The sequence below is a fragment of the Alosa pseudoharengus genome, unplaced genomic scaffold (assembly GCF_046254945.1).
Source record: "Alosa pseudoharengus isolate Yale_2024_CS ecotype anadromous, Long Island Sound unplaced genomic scaffold, YU_APseudo_1.1 YU_APseudo_1.1_scf_5, whole genome shotgun sequence".
Classification (NCBI taxonomy): domain Eukaryota; kingdom Metazoa; phylum Chordata; class Actinopteri; order Clupeiformes; family Clupeidae; genus Alosa; species Alosa pseudoharengus.
This window is the reverse complement of record NW_027468837.1, coordinates 17,688,961-17,706,460: the sequence shown is the minus strand read 5'-3', so window position 1 is coordinate 17,706,460 and position 17,500 is coordinate 17,688,961. Positions and strand designations below refer to the sequence as shown.

General features: G+C 45.7%; 1 protein-coding gene across 8 annotated transcripts in view; it reads right to left on the bottom strand.

Annotated features, from left to right (window-relative positions):
- eif4g3a (eukaryotic translation initiation factor 4 gamma, 3a) overlaps positions 1–17,500 on the bottom strand; it is a 74,460-nt gene that overhangs the window by 41,730 nt on the left and 15,230 nt on the right. For 6 of the 8 annotated variants that reach the window (XM_076268801.1, XM_076268803.1, XM_076268802.1 and 3 more), the window contains exons 2-4: positions 15,657–15,756; positions 8,500–8,673; positions 1,019–1,111 (exon numbers count right to left, since the gene is read on the bottom strand). In XM_076268801.1, coding sequence (XP_076124916.1) covers positions 1,019–1,111; positions 8,500–8,673; positions 15,657–15,756 — 367 coding nt within the window. The remainder of the gene's footprint in view (positions 1–1,018; positions 1,112–8,499; positions 8,674–15,656; positions 15,757–17,500) is intronic. The other 2 variants (XM_076268805.1, XM_076268807.1) reach the window with 1 other exon arrangement.

Below are 17,500 nucleotides of genomic sequence, written 5' to 3'. Positions count from 1 at the left end.
CTCAAACTATTACCACATCTATGCTCCAGAGATCCAACATGGCTATGCTGACTTCAGCCTGACCGCTGCTACAAGCAGCCATTATAACTGGGCCAACTGGCTAGGCCACTGCTGTAGACAGCCATTACGGCTCTGGCTACCCTGTCCAGAGCGCTGTCGTTAAGGAGCCATTATGGCGTGGTTGTCTCTGGCTATCAGATGAAAAGTAGAGAGTGCTTTGCTATGTGTAATGGCTTGTTAAAACATACGGTTGGCGCACACACGTGCACACACACACACACATGCACGCGCACACACACACACACACACACACACACACAAGGTGTTGACGTGTGGCGTGTCAACATAAGCCTATCTCCCCAAACTTGAAGTTAAATCCACTTAAAAAAGACTTCAACTTAACTAGAACCACCCACTGTTTCCCTGAAATGACCAGTGTGTTCAGTCATTCACGTCAGTTAACATTAAGGCTAGCCTCAACTTTGCAAGTGAAGTCGAGTCCAAAATTACTTAAAGGCATAAAACGCACACTAACAGTGCAATATTCCGTGAATACTAAATACTAACCTTGTGTCTCTTCGGCGTGTGTTATAACAGTCAAAGGATCAAATCTGTGTAATTTTATTTCTCTATATTCACGTCTATTGTCCGTTCTGTTTAGCAGTCTTGTGGTAGGAACAGTTTCAAAATAAAATCCCCCCAAAATAGAACGGGAAATAAGGCAAATAAGTAAACAACATGAGAATTACATTAATAGTAATATCATTTTAAAAAGATCGAAAATCGAATCGAATCATGACCTTAAAATCGAAAATTAAATAGAATCGAGGATTTGGAGAATCGCGACACCACTAACACACACACACACCCACACAAACACAAAATACTTAATGCCATTCATGACTTCTCTTACAGCAGAGGTCTGTATGAGGCTTACTTATGCCCTACATATGAAGGGGGACTCACTTTGAGACCTACCCATCCCACCATGCATCTGGACATGGAGTACTGTACTCACCGGGCGACTCTGAGGCTGGACGTTCATTGGCTGTGTCTGCGGAGAGTACACCAACGGGGCGGAGCCAGCATTCTGTCCAGATGTGTACGGAGACTAAAAAGAGAGAGAAAGAGAGAGAGAGAAGTGAGTGAGCAGGTTTGGCAAAAGACGAAAGAGAGAGAGAGAGAGAGAGAGAGAGAGGGAGAGGAAGGCAGAAAAACAGGGTACAGAGAGAAAGAGGGAGATAGATAAACAGTCAGACACAGGCATGGAAAACGTTAACCATTGCCTCTCTGTCTGCTGCTGTCGCCGCCATGCGCCATGATCAAAGTGCACATGGATTACGACAGAGCCAGCCAGGCACCAGGGGCATCTGTCACACACACACACACACACACACACACACACACAAGCAATACAGGACCGGAGTCAGTGTGCACATGCGTGTTTACTGAGCCCGGATGAGTAGATGCTGCATTCGTTAATAATGTTTCATTGGCCAACAAATCAGCTTCACAATGAGCCTGGCGAGTCTCTCAGACGCACCTCTCAGTCCTGAGTCATGGTGCTCTCCGTGTCGTGCCACGCTAAGCGCCGCGCTGCTCCTGCAGCTATAAAAAGGCTTTTAATTGAGGAGGTGATTACTGGCGTCGTCCCTCAAGAGAACATCTGCTTTGAGAGGAGAACTCCCCGAGAGGATGGGGCTGAGAGTGTGGGCCACATGCTATGCAAAGGTGTGTGTGTGTTTGTGTGTGTGAGAGAGACGAGAGTGTGTGTGTGTATGTGTGTGTGTGTGTATATGTGTGAGAGAGAGACAAGAGAGAGAGAGAGTGTGTGTGTAGGTGTATGGAAGGGAGAGGGGGCTATTGACTTTTTTTAAATTGCATATGACTTTTTTGCAATTAAACATTAGCTCTCTGTAGTGGTTTGCTTGTAAGGTAAACACACACACACATCTGTGTGCAACAATTACCACAACTACCACATAAACCATAGTGTACCTCTTTCTGGCGTATACAAACCACAAACCAAACATTTCAAAGATATGTAGTCCACATTTGCTCATTTAATATCTGGAATGGGAAGAGGGCTGATCAAAAATAGCCACCTGCAATTGAACTGTACGCAGTCACCTACAGTATTTCCCTGAGCTGGCATGAATGGAAACCGGGCTATGGCAAGACATTTACGGTCTGGTGCCGTAGAGGAAGTGTTGATTAATTGAAATACAGAATGATTTCAACTCATTAATTTGAATTGAATAACTAAACAGCCTACAAAAAACAACAGACATACACAGAGGTAAAGCACAAGGATAAGTAGAGGAAAGGAGAGAGGGATGCAATGAGAAGACAGAGAAAGACAGATGAAGATATATTTAAACAGAAAGAAAGAGAGGTATTATATATAAAGAGAGAGATAGAGTGTGAGGGAAAGATGGAGAGACAGAAACAGAGACAGATAGATAGATAGAAAGAGATAGATAGAGAGAGAAAAGAGAGAAGAGAGGAGAGAGGGAGTGAAGAAAAGAGAGGAGGCTGGCAGAGGGGCTAATTAAAGTTGGTGACGGCTGGAAAGCTTATTAATAGCGCACCACAGCGCTTGCGGGGTCTGCACGCAACTACAGACTGAGCCTACACACACACACACACACAATTAGGCTCCCTTTTCTCAGAGTCATCCTGAAGCACCCCCTCTTCCTCAGTCTCCCTTCTGTGTGCGTGTGTGTGTGTGTGTGTGTGTGTGTGATTGTGCAAATGTTCCATGGGACACATTTCAGTAATGACACCTGGCTAATAATTAGACTAGGTCAATATTCAGGCCATTTACTCATTTTTAAGTTTCTTCTCCCCCTTGTAAACACAGCCTACCTAATGTGCAAGCTGTACTGTGTGTGTGTGTGTGTGTGTGTGTGTGTGCTGTTATTGTCATCCCATCAGACACAATGTATTGCGAACACTAAGAGCGTGGGCTGATCGGAAGCTGGCCAGTGTATTCTGTTCAGCAGAGAGCATTTGAATCTCAATTGAGCAGGAAAGTGCAGCTCCAGTGTGTCAGGAAGTAGCTGCCATCGACACACAGAGCCAAGACTGTAGCATTTCCATTTCTACTCAGACAGGCATGTTCCCCATTACAAAATAGATAGTAAACAAAATTGTGTATATATAAATATATTTATTTATTTTTTTCTGGACCTGATGCCATGTCATTGGTGAGCGTAAGATTACTCAATCTTTGGACAGAATGTTAACCCTTCGAACCCTAAGCTGTTTTTAGGGCATTTTCACTACCTTTATTCATAAGGATTTTTTCTGGTCATTGTAAGTGCCACACACACATATTATATATTGTTTTTTCAATTCATGTATTAGTACTAGCATTGATTTTATTTTGATTTTTAAAGAATTAAAAAATCTTATATTTCGACATGTATCTCACCACAGCAAGCTCATAGCTCTACATGCATTTCATGTGTGTCTAGGGGCAGACTGTCCTGAATCGGGCAATATAATTGTCATGTTGGAGGGATACTCTGGGGCTGAGCAATTTACAGAAATATGTGGTGTGTGATTTCCTGAAATAAATGCCATTTTTTATTTAGTGATGAAAAATGACCTTTCTGTGCTTCATATCTGTGACACAAACTGATCTGACCTGACTTGACCCGAGGTTGCGTGTTAGCCTGCGCCTGTGGTGTATGCAGTCATAATGATTCTCAACTTTTTACTGCATTGCCATGAACAAAGCAAAGGCAAAAAAGGTGTTTCTTTGTTGAACAAATTGGGATGCAATGTGAGCCTTGAATTGGATGCCATGCAGGAATTTGCTAGGATCTCAAAACCGGATCATGAACATGCTTTGCCATAGAGAAACACACGATAGCGTTGGATTATAAACATGCTTTGCCACAGAAACAGACAAAAACGTGGGGTAAGTCCAGCTATATGAAGTTATTATTTTGTTGTCACTTTGTCTGTTTTATAACCGAGAAGGATGTACTTGGTATCAAATGATAGCTATGAGTCTCCTCTTTCATCTGACATGCGTGGCATTTCTATCCGATCACTGGTCCACGAGTAATTCAGACAAGAGTAATGAGTGTGCAGCGTTGGTTTGGTTGGTTTGGTTTTGTGACGTTATTATTTTGCAGTCACTTCGTCTGTTTTTATAAGCCAGAATGATCGATAAACATGGATAGCCCTGTGTCCCCTCTTTCATCTGATATGCTTGCCATATCGATGCGATCACGGGTTCGCGAGTAATTCAAACGAGAGTAATGGGTGCGCAGGTGAACGTAGAGAAATATAGACTGTAAATATGATGCAATTTGATTTAATTTCATGATTTTTTTTAATTTTCATACTTGATCGTACAGACAAGTGTGTAGTCTCTTTGGAAAGCCCCACTTCTGCTCTGTCATGCAATACAATCTCGCTGCGATGAACAGTTCCGGAGCAATGTAACAAAGAAGAAAGGGTGTGTTTTTTTAATGCACTTTGCGTCAATCGGGTTCTAAGGGTTAAGGAGGATGCTCATCTTCTAATCTAGTGAATGGAAAAAGTATACATGCCTGCAGAGCTACATGCCTACCGGTTACTGTTACTGTATGCTGCTGAACATCACATGAAAGAGAAAGCTGAAGGCTGTAACACTGAACATTTACAGAACCATTAGGATATTAGGCCCTTTTGAACATACAGTGCAAGGTTGGTGTGGAAGGAGACATGTGCAGAGACACACTTAGGCATTGGCACTTACAGACACACACGTACTTATATCATCAGCAAACACAAATGATTCCTGCGGAGTGAGTCACACCATTTTAGGGCAAACTATTGTGGGTACTGTATATCCTTGTGTATGTGACAGGGAAGGTGTGACATACACACACACACCCACACCCACACACACACACACACCTGGATAGCCTCTCATTTACCACATCAAAGGGATAAGTGTGTTTACATGTCCTGATCTCTACCTCTCATTCCAACCACCAGGTGCTCCTGAAAAATCACACGCCTCCTTTCACAGACATCTACGGGCTTGTGAGCACTCAAGTGTGTGAGTGCACTAGCTACGTGTGTTGAAATGCAAGCCAGGCTTTCAAAAGAGGCGGCACCCTGGGAGGCAGCAGATTTTAACCCTGAGGGAGGAGACTGGCGCTGGGCTGTGTGTGTGTGTGTGTGTGTGTGTGTGTGTGTGTGTGTGTGTGTGTGTGTGTGTGTGTGTGTGTGTGTGCTGGTCAGACTCCTCCGAGAGACTACTGGGGCTAATCAATCCATCTGACTGACAGCCAGCCTGTCACTCCCTCAGGGAGCATAAACGCTCCAGTGCTAAAGGGGTACAGGGGTGCGTCTTTATATGAGCTTTATATGCATTCAAACTTTAACTACATCACGTATGGATGTGCACACACACACACACACACACACACACACACACACACACACACACACACACACACACACACCTATATTCTTGGATGTGTATAAATGCAAAGGCATGCATTTCTTGGACACCCTCTATTGCACATATCCATTAAAATGCAGTCTTCCGGCATCATGCTCCCCATAGGAGAGTCAGAGACAGGACGCAGTGAAAGACAGAGAGAGAGAGAGAGAGAGAGAGGGAGAGAGAGAGAGAGAGAGAGAGGGAGGGGAAAAGGAGAAAGGGAATGAGAGAGAGAGACGAAAAGGGTAAAGGGAATGAGAGAGAGAGAGAGAGAGAGAGAGAGAGAAGATGACAGAGATGTGACAAAGGGAGGACAGAAAGAGATAGCTGGCTTGCTCGTTTAGAGGAGGTGGAGGAGCAGATGGACCACGCGATGAAAACTAAAATGCAGATGGGACGAATAGGGGACGGTCTCACCACACGCACACACACAAAGAGACAGACACAGACAGATGGACACAGTCCACACACACAAGGACAGGTGACCCCAGCCCACCAACAGGACACACCCACACACACACTCACTCACACACACACACACACACGAGAACACAAACAGGACATAAGCTCAAAGGCACAAACTAAAAGACATACACACATGCACACTCATTATCACACATGCACAATTACTGTACATACATATAAAACTCACACATAGACACATACATGTACACACACACACACATATATATATATAGCCTTAGTTAAAGTTTTTAATGACCTCCTCATCGCTGCCGATAATGGACATATATCAATATTGGTCCTCCTGGACCTCAGTGCTGCCTTTGACACCATAGACCACAACATACTACTCCACAGGCTTGAACATTCGATAGGCATTAAAGACTCAGCACTCGCTTGGTTTAGATCATACCTTTCCAACCGCAGACAATTTGTACAGGTTCACAATGAACCATCTACCCAGACTATGGTAAAATATGGGGTGCCTCAAGGCTCAGTACTAGGGCCCCTGTTATTTTCTCTCTATATGCTTCCTCTAGGCTCAGAAATTAGGAAACATGGCATTAAATTTCATTCTTATGCAGACGATGCACAACTATACCTTTCCATAAAACCTGACGAATTGACTCCGTTAGCCAAACTTGACACATGTATACGAGACATAAAGACATGGATGACAAACAATTTCCTGCTTTTGAACTCAGATAAAACAGAAGTCATGGTTTTAGGTCCTAAAAAGATGAGGGATATCCTATCCTCATCACAGGCTACATTTACTGATCTCCGACTATCCTCATCCACATGTGTTAAAAATCTAGGAGTTACAATTGACCAAGACCTATCACTAAGTAATCACATAAAACAGATTACCAAAGTTTCATTCTATCATTTAAGGAACATTTCAAAGATAAGGAAGTCTTTATCCCTACCAGACGCTGAGAAATTAATCCATGCTTTTGTCACCTCAAGGATTGATTATTGCAATGCTCTATACGCTGGCTGCAATAACACCTGTCTAAAGAGCTTACAGCTTATACAAAATGCAGCTGCTCGCACACTCACTAGAACTAAAAAATATGAACATATTTCCCCTATCCTGGCATCTCTACACTGGCTGCCTGTTAGAAGTCGCATTGACTTCAAAATATTACTTCTAACATACAAAGCCATTAATGGCCAGGCACCAGAATATATTAAAGATCTCCTAGTTCCATATAACCCACCCAGACCGCTACGATCACAGAATACTGGCCTTCTTGTAATTCCAAGATTCTCAAAAACTACAGTAGGAGGCAGAGCTTTCAGCTATCGCGCACCCCTCCTCTGGAATAATCTTCCTACCTCAATTCGACTAGCAGACACCCTCCCTATTTTTAAGTCTAGACTTAAAACATACCTCTTTACTGCCTCCCATAGTTAGGTATGGTGCGTGGAAATTCACCCACCTCAGGGTTTTTTGGAATGGACCACCCTGCTGAGTCCTCGTGTGACTGGCACCCCAGTCGCACGTGCGATGGTGGTCACTGACCATACCTGCGCTGGTGTCGACTACCCCTCACCATGCCTTAGTTATGCTGCTATAGCATAGTGCTGTCATGGACTTTTCATGTGTCACGCCGTACAACCCCCCCCCTCTCCTCTCCCCCCTTCTCTCTCTCTCTCTCTCAACTCTCCCTCTCTTGCCTATTCCCACCATGGTATACTGTAACAATATATAGTACTACTGATTACTTATTGACATTAACCATTCTGATTTTCAGTAATACTAACCCACTCTACATCTCTCTTTCTTCCCCCTTACTGTACCTCACTTGTGAGGTATATCATCACCAGTCATCAACCATCCGTGTGTTGGCCCTCCTCTCACCCATCTCACCTGAAGTCCCATCCTCGACTGCCCTATTACTGCCCCCTATCTGGACTCCTGGCCCGTACAGCCTAGCGACCCACCACCAGCCTATGACAACTCTGCCTGGATTACTGGCCCATCCACCAACCCACCACATGCCCCTCGAAAACTCCCTTCCCCTGGACAATCCCAATGCTGGACTATTGAACTTTCTGTCACTAAATCAGGAATAACGAATTACCATAACGGATACGTAATCATCCCACCTCTTGTAACTTTCAGCTCAAGTGCTTAACACCATGTCTTATTCTCTACACCCGACTATCATATGCATTTGTCATGTATACAGACCTTACTGTCATGTACTGACCCTAGGCAGATGGGTCAGGCCCTTGAGTCGTGGATCTGCTCGAGGTTTCTTCCTATATATATCTCCAATTCTAGGGAGTTTTTCCTCGCCCCTGTTACCCATGGGCCTCTCTCTTGCTTTCCTTTTCTTCCTTTCTTTCCTTCTTTCTCTGATTGCCTACATTCTGTAAAGCGCCATGATACATGTGTTATGTTTTGGCGCTCTATAAGCACAATAAATTGAAATTGATATATATATATATATATATATATACTCTTGCATACACACAAACAAACATACAAACACACTCATATCCACACAGAGACACAGAACAGGATGGCGGCGGCGGCGGCGGCAGCGGCGGCTTTTGAGATGGGACACACTCACCCCTCCGCCTGCCTCCCAGCCCTTAAGGTAGCGATACGGGGGCGCTGCAGGGACTGATACCTGAGAGAGCCCTGGCGTGGAGGCTGGGCCGCCGGGGCCCGGGGGACCCTGCAGCGACGGGTGGCCCTTAGAGAGGTCGTGAGGGGGGAACGGAGGACCGGGGTGCCTGGGGACCTGCAGAGGGGAGAGAGAAAAGCAGAGGAGGAGAGAGGGATAGGAAGAGAGAGAGAGAGAGAGAGAGGGATAGGAAGAGAGAGAGAGAGAGAGAAAAAAAAATATTTAGCATTGATATTCTTTCTAGGAGACTGGATATTCTTTTTAAGCGATACATAGGTGTCTTGCTGTGATGGATTATGGGAGAGATGAAGGGTGCGCAGTACGAGAATGAGAGAGGAGAGAGATAGTGCCAATGGGAATGTATTAACTTGTCATGCCGAAGAAAAGTGCTTTTGAGTTTCAATTTGAAAAGCAGGAGAGGGTACAAAATCACTTTGGGTTCATATCTGCAAGCTTGTACTCTGGCAGCATGAGAGGGCAGAGAAGACGTGTGTGTGTGTGTGTGTGTGTGTGTGTGTGTGTGTGTGTGTGTGTGTGTGTGTGTGTGTGTGTGTGTGTGTGTGTGTGTGTGTGTGTGTGTGTGTGTGTGTGTGTGTTAGTGTTAGTGTTAGAGAGAAGGAGGAGATTATTACAGAGAGGAGGGAGAGCACAGGAAAGTGTGACTGTGAGAGTGATATTGTGCATATGACAGTCTGTAAGCAGTAGCTACAACACACGGTTCTTATTGAGAGTGATGGACCCTGTGGCAGATGATGTGACCTGATCGGGACGAGAGACGGAGAGGAGGAAAGAGAGAGGGAGGAAAGAGAGAGGGAGGACAAGAGAGAGAGAGGGAGAGAGAAAGGAAGGGAGTGAGAGAAGACAGGGATAGGGAGGGAGAGACAGAAGGGAGAGGGTGAGAGAGAGAGAGAGAGAGAGAGGTAAGAGGAATGCATGCAGTGTATGAGAGTGGGTGGAGGAAGACTGAGAGAAAATAAGAAAGGGAAAAAATGAAGGAACAAGGGAGGGGGAGAGAGACAGACGGAGAGGTATTTTGGTGGCGTGCTGGGCAGACTGCCAGCTCTGCACCACTGCTCCTGAGGCCTCAAAACACAGCACTCTATCACCTGCACCACACACACACACACACACGCACACACGCACACACACACAGGACTCCAGCAGGTGCACACAGTTACCTGCTGGAGAGCATGTAGACACACACACACACACACACACACAGTGCACTCACCTGCACCTCCACAGATTCACATGGATGTGCGCACAGAAGACACATGCACACACTGCATTTAACCACCTACACAGACACACATACTGTACATACACACACACACACACACACACACACACACACACACTTATTTCCTCCTAGCTATCTATATAATGTGACAGCAATACGGTGTCACATCTTGGCACTGTCTCAGATCACTTCCTTAATTCCCCTCTTTCTCATAGGGTCAAGCCACTCACGGTGACGGTGTTAACACTGGACGCTTCGAGGGCAAAGGTCCTTTTTTTTGAGTGGGCAAATGCTGTAAACATATCTGGGAGAGGCATATGAAATATGCATGGGGTTTGCACAGAGATATGGGGTCCTCGGGGAATAGACACAGTCAAAGAGGCTACTGAAGGGAGAGGGTACTAATTAGGGAGAAAGAGAGAGACTGAATGAATGAGAGAACGAGTGAAGGGCACGCCGCACGCAAACGCAGATGAGGAATGGACAGGAGCAGGAAAGCATCACAGAGAAAGCTAAATAGAGGATGAGGGAGGGGGAGAGAGAGAGAGAGAGAGAGAGAGAAAGAGATAAGGGGGGGGGGGGGGGGGGGGAGTTAATTACCAACAGCAAGAGGAAGCAGGAAAATGTGACCGAGAGAGTCAATGAGAAGAAATGCAGCAAGCATAAGAGGCAAGCAAATAAGAGCGAAAGAGAGGGAGAGAGAGATAGAGAGAGAGAGAGAGTTTGTTGGCTGGCCTCCACGGATCTTTGTGTCCATGTTGTGGAGGGGTTTCAATTCTGGCACTGGTGTGTGTGTGGTGTTAGTCTGTGCACAACTGAGCTGGGTCTGGAGCCAGCAGGTCTGTGAGCCACATCAAAGACACACACGTCTGCCTAACACACACACACACACACACACACACACACACACACACTCTCTCTCTCTCTCTCTCTCCTTCTCTCTCTTTGACTTCAAATGCAACCTTTGTCCATGCCACAGCTCCAATATCCCTCACTAACGTTTACTGGCAAATGATACTAGCAATCAGCATGAGCATCTTTGTCACTTTTAAACCTCAGAGTCTGAGTGTTATCCTTAGTGTTATACAACAGATAACAGTTGTCAATTGTCAATTTAAAGACCCAAAACGATAGCTACACTAGGTTAATACAAGAAAAGGCTGGGGGGAAAAAAAACGGTGTCAAGTGGAGACATCAATATTGCTTTCAGGGTTACATAATCTGTGTGAGTCCTATCAAGCTTTTCTAACTAATGTTAAATATTTGTACAAACATGCATCCTTTACGCACACTCACACACACACACTCCAATGCAAAACACTGAAGGAGCTGGACATGATGGCTATTGCATGCTAGGTAATGTGAGGTCTCTAATGATTTCAGCCCAGAGGCTGTATGTCAGAGTGTGGGGGTCAGTGAGAGTGAGGCTGTATCGGCGTGGCAGTGTGTGTGCCTGGGGAGGGAGAGAGGGAGGGAAGAGAGCATGCGCATATTCTATGGGATCATTGGGTTCACACATCCTATGAAGGCTGGAGTCCACCATTAAAAAGCATGTCTCTACCTGCCCCACGTCTCACCTTCATCAGGTACGGTACTGCAGTAGACATACCCATTTTCAGATGCACTTCCATTAAGATCGGTGTCGTTTTCTATACTATGGTATGAGTGTGCTAAAGATGCTAATTCAGTTACAATAGCTTCCTGGACAGATGGCCATTAGAGTGTTTGTAACTGCATATGTCTGCTATTGTGTTAGTAGGATGCTGTGGAGTCTTCATAGAGCTCTTCTGACACTTGAGTAGGCAGGTGTGAGGCATCCTCCGCAGGTGAGTCATGGCATTGTTCACCTGAAGCGTCGGCATTTGCATCGCTAAAGGGAGATTATGAATCGCCCTTGTATCCTTAGCTTTAAAGTGCCCAACATGCATATAGACACACACTTACGCTTGCTCTTCCAAATGATGCAGACAGAGAGGCTCATTTAACTTGTTCTCCGTTTTATACAAATCTCCTCCAGGGGCCTGTGCTCACTCTCTTTCAATTATTTTGTCTCTTGCTCTCTCTTTCGTTCTCTCTCTCTCTTTCTTTCTCTCTTTCTCTCCCTCTCTCTCTCTCACCCTCTCAGCAGGGACAGTGGCAATGGTACAAGGCTGACCTCAGAGAAATCACAGAGAAACGGCAGCGATATGAAAAACCATCACTGTGAAACCTCATGCAAATGCCAACACTGCCCTTGGTGTGCATCTGTGTCTGTGTCTGTGTGTGTCTGTGTGTGAGTGTGTGTCAGTCAGTCAGCTTTGCTTATCTGTTCCCCTGGTAAACACATCTCAAGTGCTGAGGTCGCCCACTGAGAGTGAAGAGCAATGTTCCCTCTTAGCTGCGCGCACACGCGGCCGCGCAGACCAGTCGAAATGGTCGCGCAATAGATTTTTCAGACCGCGCACATTTTTCAGACCGCACAAACAATTTTTTTTTTTAGGGGTTAAAAATCTGAGCATCAACGGCGATGTAGGCTAGGTAATAAACATTTAAAATACTGACATGTCTGACAACCAAGCCGGATGTAGCCTAAGCTAGAATGTTTACATACAAAGTATCCTTTAGGCTACTCTAGGCGGGCCCTGCTCCAGTTATGCAGTAGGCTACCATGGCGAAAAGAAAGGCAGAGCAGATGCCCCAGAAAAGGTCTGCCTAACGTTTAAACATGAGTGGCTAGATGAAATACTCCAATCTGACACAAAAGATGGTCCAGGTAGGAAAAAACTTTCAGACATATTTACGAAAGGAGTGGCATGATCTGCAAATTGTGCTCGGAGGCAAAAGCGAAAGGAGAGTTCGCTCGTGAGAAAACTTGGTCTGAGTGGAAGCTTGATTACCTAAAGTGTTATCTGACACACAGAAAGTTCATGTAGACGCATTGAAAACATTAAGACTTAGACATGGGAGCTCTAAACAAAAAAAAGTGTTGGCAACCACTCAAAGGCAAAATAAAGTGTTCCAACCAATAACCGACGAGATGCGTGTTTAGGAGAGTTTCAATTGCACGGGAGGGAGGGGAAGGGAGTAGCTAGCTTGCTCTCTGTTTTGTTAAGTTCAGCTAAACTGACTGGTAAAACACCATCATTAAAATGTTCCACAAGTCCAACTATTATAAAGGATATTGAATAAATATCAACCTTTTTAAACATATTGATGCATTTGCAGTCATCTCTTTGAATTCCCTATGGCTAACGCAGGCTCATGGTCATTTTCGGCAGGTCACAGTGCTGAAATGTGCGCTCAGAAAACAAAATATTTGCTCAGTGCTGAAAAAAATTAGAGGGAACATTGGTGGAGAGCAGAGAGCAGGTTTGAAACCACAAGGGACTTTGATTTTTTTGAATAGTTAAAAAAAAGAAGAAAAAAAAACAACAACATTTGACAGTTCCAAACTGTAACACCCAGTCCAAGGCAGATCGGGTGGCGGGGTGGATTTCAGAGAACAAATACTTGGAAAGAGTGCTAATGTGCCTATTGTTGCCAGCTGTTGTTGGCCTGGGCATTGTTGATTATTCAGGGTGAGGGTGCAATGTGGGCTACAGTGTGAGTGTAGGAGCCATTTATGACATTTACGTTTAAGTTAATTTAATGACCCCTGTGAATCGTGACCTTGTGGCCTTGGAACAGAGGGAACATGATGATGATGATGATGGAGACAAATCGCTGCTCAGCATTTGGTCTCAAAGCCAATTCTTAAACTGTGACATTGCCTGTGTCTGCATAGGCATATTATATGCATATGTGTATGGATGTACGTATTCTCACAATCTGCCATGTTATCTACTATAGCCCTGTGGCCTGTACCCGTTTCATTATCGACTTAAGAAACAACGATGCAGCTATTACTGATTCGCCTACAAAAGTTCTCCTTGCCAGGTCTCCCTGGGGCGCTCAGAAAATGGCATCACACCCCACTCACACTATTAATGATCCTGTGTAAGGGGGGGAGGGTGTGTGTGAGGGTGGCAGTCTGGTCGTGCTCAATATCAGCCTGATACTCAGGCATGGCGCTGCAATGGGGAGCAAAATAAATGTGTTTTTTCAGCAGGCGACAGCATGTGGGTGTGAACTTGAGTGAATGTAAGAGCGACCGCCCGCCATTCTCACTCCATCGAAAAGCCCCTGGCTTAATCAATCCAATGAGTCAGCTCATGATGTGTGTGTGTGTGTGTGTATATGTGTGTGTGTGTGTGTGTGTGTGTGTGTATTGGCGTAAAGCCTTTGCTAGCTGGAGCTTTCCCTGTGGATGAGCTAACCGGGGCTCACACAAGTGTGTGGGAAACCACCCTGTGCATGTGCTAGGGCTGGCTAACAAGGAGAGATGATATTCTCGCTGCGGTCAAGCTAACAGTGGCTAACACTGTGCGTTGGAATTCACCCTGTGGTGGTTGCTCTAAAAGCCAGCTAACAGGGAGTGTTGAAATTCGCCCTGCGGTCGAGCTAATGTAAGCTAACATGGGAGACTGAAATTCCCAGGATTTCCAATTGCGTGCGCAAGCTGACTGATGCCAACGCGGGCAACGGGAGATCTCTTTGTGGAGGAGCTAGGGGTGGCTAGTTAGCATGGGCGAGGGAGGGCAAGGCTGGGAGTGATGACAGGAGCTATGGAGCTGGGGGCGAGGCTGGGGGAGATGACAGGAGCTATGGCTGTCGTGCTGAGAATGCGCTAAAGAGCATGCAGAGCCTCCTCTCTCTCTCTCTCTGTGTGTGTGTGTGTGTGTGTGTGTGTGTGTGTGTGTGTGTGTCTGAGGCAACCTCGTGAAGAGAGTGAGACAGCCACGGGGTACAAAGAAAACCCAAAGCAGTCCAAATTGAGTACAACTGCGCCAATGAGAAATAATCTAAAGTCAACACTAATTTGATTACTAGTGGCATTTTAAATGGAGCAGCTGTTTATGTTTTTTTTTTGTCTTTAAAATATTTCGTCATCATTTTCTCCCGTGTAAGAAAAGAGTGTGAGAAAACTACAGGGCATTAGAAAGAAGGAGATTAAATTAAGTACTACTTGTATAAAGCTAAATATCAGTTCAGTTTTGAAATCATGACAGGGAAATACGTGTCTGTCTGATTAGTGATGGAGGTAAAATAGAACCCCCTAAGGAGATGATTGGAGATGGCAGGACAATTTTATTTGTCATGTCTACTTTGTCATTGCTTTTGCTGTCCTTAATAATGTTATGACTATAGTCCCTGTTTTATGGATTTAGTGTGGGCTACATTTAAAGATACCAAGTCAATCAGGTGAATTAAGAAAGCATTTATTTAAAATGAGTGCTAAAGTGCTACCTAAATGAAATAAAAACTGATTAATAAATTAAATGAGTTTCATTGATGGTATTAGGTCGAAACACTCTCTTCAGATCCTTGTGTTCAGAAATGGCGTGCTTTAAAGAGAGATATTGTATGCTATGGTCATTCAACAACCTAATGCATCCTTAAGATGATCTGTATGTTGGTATTTAGACCGAATAGCTACAGTTATTTGGGCCTGGTATTACATTAATGGGAAAAAGTGCAGGTTTCATATCAGGACATGTGTGTATGTGTATGTTTTTATTTTGTGACAAGTAATCCTCACACCTTATACCGTAATAAAAGCAAAACACTGAATGGGAGTGTATTTGAGCTTCTGAGCATGTGACTGCAAAATGTACAGAGCGAGAGTCTAGTGTTCTACTGTGATTTATGAGTGCGTATCTACAACCACAGCAGCTATTTGTATGAAATTCCATATGCATATGTGTGTGTGTGTGTGTGTGTGTGTGTGTGTGTGTCTGTGTGTGTGTGTGTGTGTGTGTGTGTTTGTGCGGTTCATACTCACGCTATAAACTGCGGCCACCCCGGGCTGTGCTGAGAAGAGGCGCTCATCAAGGCCCGGCTGCACCCGTTGGATCCTGGCGCGCGCCGTGTTAAGGACAATTCTGCAGTAGGGTCAACTTAAGGTCAAACGAGGTCAAGGGTGACGGGAGGGGCATGGAAATAAGGGTGGTACACGTGACAGTGAGGCACAGACAGTTAACTCAACCATCACACTAGAGTGGTGATAATTTAATGGGCACTACCAAACTAAACTGTCTCTCTCTCTCTCTCATACACACGCACGCACGCATGCACGAAGGGTGGTTAGACAGAGGTGAACTATATGGCAGAGCAGAGAGAACTTCCCCTCTCTTGAATGTGAATTTTTCCGACCTCTACACCGCCCCGCCCCCACCCCCGCACTCCACTCTGCTGCCCCCTTCCCCCACCCTCTACAAAATGTTCACTTTCCCCCCTCAAGAGTACACCATGTACCTTCACCAGGGAGCATGGCGCTGCCGGCAAATCCAGACATGGAATTCCCAAATTCCTGACACGGACTGGACTCTTGCTCTACCGTCGATGTGGCGAGATAATCCCCCATCAGCACTCAGGACCCGGATTGGGAATCTTAAATATGTAAATCCCTCTCACACCCCTCCCCCCTCCACACACATACACACAGGCCTGCTGCTACAAAGTCAAAATAACTAAAACCTGAAAAATGTTGATACAAGCTCCCACAAAAATAAACACAAGCGCGCGCACACACACACACACACACACACACACACACACACACACACACACACACACACTTGCACCCAGTAGCCTTGACAGGTGGCTTCAGTGCGCTGCTATTCCAGCTTTCTGCCTATCTGCACACATCTCCCCTCATGACAAAGGCATGGCTTTCATAACCTGCAGTCAGCACTCCAGCTGATGACTGATAGGGATCGCTTGGTCAGCTGACAGAACGGCGGCAGCAGCGTGACATCAGTGCGTCAGTGCAGTCGCCGGGCAGGTCTGCCCTGTCTCCGGGACTCTAGGGTCGTCTCGCCGCGAGAGACATGCCTGAGGGATGTGTGACGCTTGGCCGCAGGAGTGAGAGAAACACGCTGGCTAGCGATGTGCTGTGAAGGTGCGGAGAGAGGACTGAAGGAAAAAGAGAAACTGAGGAGGAGAAGGAGAACGGCGAAAGTCAAAATGAAGAGAGATGAAAGACAGATGGGGAGAGAAAGAGGGGGGAATGAGAGAGGCAGAGTGAGAATGAGTGTGTGTGTGTGTGTGTGTGTATTTGTGTGTGTGTGTGTGTGGGGGGGGGGGGGGTGGCAGTGAGTGTCAGTATGAGTGTAGAACTGTGAAAAAAAAAATAGAAAAAGAAATGTAGAAAGATGGGGGGTGAGAGAGGGAGAGAGAGAGAGAATGTGCGACAGAGCGAGTGAGAGAGAGAGTGAGAGAGAGAGAGAGGGAGGGAGAGAGCGATTTTAAGGAACCGGCTCTGGTAGTTTTGAGTGCCCAGGAGACTGTGTGGAACGCTGGTCACGTGATTTCGGGGAAAGCCAAGGTCTGGCTCCCCTCCTTCCTGCTCGACACTTTTTTCCTCCTTTTTTTCTCTCTTTTTTTGTTTTTCAGCAAAATCCCTCCTTCTAACCGTGCTCTCTATCCTCAGGCAGGCTGAAGCCCTCATCTCCTACTGGCCCACTGCCAACATCACTCCTGAGAATGAGCGGAGGAGTCAGAAAGAGAGAGAGCGAGAGAGCGAGAGCGAGCGAGAGAGTGAAAGAGAGAGCGAGAGAGAGAGAGCGAGAGAGAGTGAAAGAGAGAGAGAGAGCGAGTGAAAGAGAGAGCGAGAGAGAGCGAGAG